At 31.1% G+C, this 2,638-nt stretch overlaps 1 protein-coding gene across 1 annotated transcript; it reads right to left on the bottom strand.

The window, feature by feature from the left end:
- Nucleotides 1-493: 493 nt before the first annotated feature.
- LOC111386295 (stigma-specific STIG1-like protein 2) lies at nt 494-1,151 on the bottom strand. The gene has a single exon (XM_023010754.1). The coding sequence runs from the start codon at nt 1,069-1,071 to the stop codon at nt 628-630; it is 444 nt and encodes a 147-aa protein (XP_022866522.1). The 5' UTR covers nt 1,072-1,151; the 3' UTR covers nt 494-627.
- Between the last annotated feature and the right edge of the window lie 1,487 nt (nt 1,152-2,638).

Raw genomic sequence — 2,638 nt, forward strand, 5'->3', positions numbered from 1 at the left:
AAAGGAGGAGATTAAATAGTAATAAAAATTATTAAAATGAATTCTTTTATTTAATATCAGAATAAAAAAAATTAATTCATAAACTAAACAAAGACAAAACACTATAAATATAGTATAACACGAAATCAACGAAGTTTTGGCACAATAACAAGGATTAAATAGTAAGGAAAATATTTGAAATAAATAAACAAATAAAATCTTATTCATTATATTATTGAGTTCAGACTAATATTATGCATCAAATTTGCTCTAAGAGAGTATTTGATCGATCGACTATTTAACAAAATTATGACACGACAGCAACACATGATTCATTGGAAAACAAATTAAAGATAACAAAAAATCAAATTGTTTCTCCCACTCATAGAACAAAAATAGTTGGTAAAAAGAACAAATATATGAGCTAATTATCAGATTACAGACTATAATTAATACACACAATTCAGACACACACTCTTATTGCATTATAATTAGATAAATCGTTGATGGATAAACGTAAAACAATACATTATCCATCGAGAACCACCAAATCAAACGTGGTTTTTTATTTATAATAATTAATAAATTATAATTCCAAACCTTAATTATTATCAATGAAATCAATCCATGGAGAATTTCCTGCTCATTTTAAGCATAATCACACATGGCATAAATACAGTAACCTCCATTCATGCACTTGTTATTGCACTGCCCACAGTGCCTCTTATCATATGAAAGATCCACACATTCCCCTCTGCAGCAAGCTTCTGTGTAACGACACTTCTTTTTGCACGCCCCACAATTATTCTTATCATTATCCAAATCCATGCACTTATTATTGCAGCATTTTGAGCTTTTTCCTCCCATAATCTGGCATATTTCATTGTCCTTCATGCAATGATCAGCTGCTCTGGGATTCCTTTCTTTTTCGGCGAGAAACCGGCTCACCTGCCTTTTGAGGGCTACAGGTTTTTCCCCGTCTGGATGCAGGATCGAGCTTTTCGAGGCCGGTTCTTCTATGTTTTTCATGGTTAGTGTAAGGGTTAAGACCATAGTGATAGCAATGATGAAGAGGATATTGATCACCTTCATGGTGGTTTTGAAGGTGGAGAGAGGAGACAAGATATCAGAGAAGAAATTGTGCTTTTTTTCTTTTTTTTTTTTGGGGTTCAAGTTCCTTGTGGAATGTAAATTAAGAGGAACAGAATGTAAGAGTTTAGGGTTTATAGGGTGACAATGGGAGGAGTTGACGCGGAAATGTGGGTAAAAGGTGCAAAGATTATAACATAATTATGGATTTAATAAAATTGGAAGAAATATGAATTTACACTCGAAAGTTTTAGAAATATATTCTTTGCCCCGATTAAAGAATTTTCTTGCACCTTTGGTAAAGATGATTTAAAATAAAAGACAGAAAGAAGGGTCTATATTTAGTTCATGTTTGTCAAATTAAATTGTATGTCTCTCTCGTGTAATGCTATTTATAGTGAAAACAATCGGTAGTCGTCCTACAAGACATACACGTGTTGCTTTGTTATTTGATTCATGACCACGTAAGACGATTATCGGTAGTTTTCATTATGAATAACATTATTCTTATTTTTTTAATATTTTAGCCCACATTAGAAAATATGATACTAGTGTAATATAAATTGACTCAATATCTATCGATATCTTGATATTTGTGGAGTATGTTAAATTTTATACTTACATTGTCCAGCGTATACAATTTACAAACAATTCTAAACTCGCCATAAGTTGCAATTCTACAATTTCTCTAAGCAAATCTTGCCTTTTGCATTTTTGCAAAATCTTCATTCATCTTGTGGTAGGCTCTTGTATTTCTATTTAGAAACGTTTTTTTGATTATTTCTATAGTATTTTATAATGTCTACGGTGTAGAAGTATGACGATCTATTTACTTTTGGGGTGTGTTTAAAATATTAAAAAAAATTAAGGGTTACCGAACGGCAATATGAAGAAATCTAAGAACGCTTTTTGATGAAGCAAAGGAGAACGACAATAAAGAAATTGAAAAACCCGAGTTTAACACGTATACAGTTAACTTCTTGCTAAGTGACGTGCAAAAGCGTGTAACCAAACACGTAAATTAAGTAACAAGAATAAAAAATCGTGGGATTGAAGATATGTTGAAAACCAGGAGTTTTTGCTTCATTCTTTCATTAAAATACTGGATACAGTTTTTTCTTTATTAAATCAAAGTCAAATGATATTGTTTTATCAGATTAATTTCAAAAGTCAAATGAATAATGTACAGAACCCTCCTCAAGAATCATTGATTTTTGAAGTCAAAGAATCAAAGGTCCCCAAATGTATATGGTGGATCTAGAAAAGTTAAGATTCATTTCACCTTGTTACTTCAATCTTCTAACAAAGAAAATATATCCCTTCTTAAATTTGAAATTTTGGATAGACGATAAATTTATTTATTTAATTTAACTATACACTTCATACAAATCGAATGCATCTTGTACTTGGCTCAATACGATTAATGAAAATGAAAACTCTAATGAAAAAAACTGCTAACTCTTTACATGCAGAATGAAATCATTATTCAGCCGAAGGAAATCGAGTTGCAGATTAGCTTGCAATGAATGATACGACTCAAAGTTTCAAAGGAACCCAATTGATGAGATCC

This window comes from Olea europaea, unplaced genomic scaffold (assembly GCF_002742605.1).
Source record: "Olea europaea var. sylvestris unplaced genomic scaffold, O_europaea_v1 scaffold349, whole genome shotgun sequence".
In the NCBI taxonomy this organism is placed as follows: Eukaryota; Viridiplantae; Streptophyta; class Magnoliopsida; order Lamiales; family Oleaceae; genus Olea; species Olea europaea.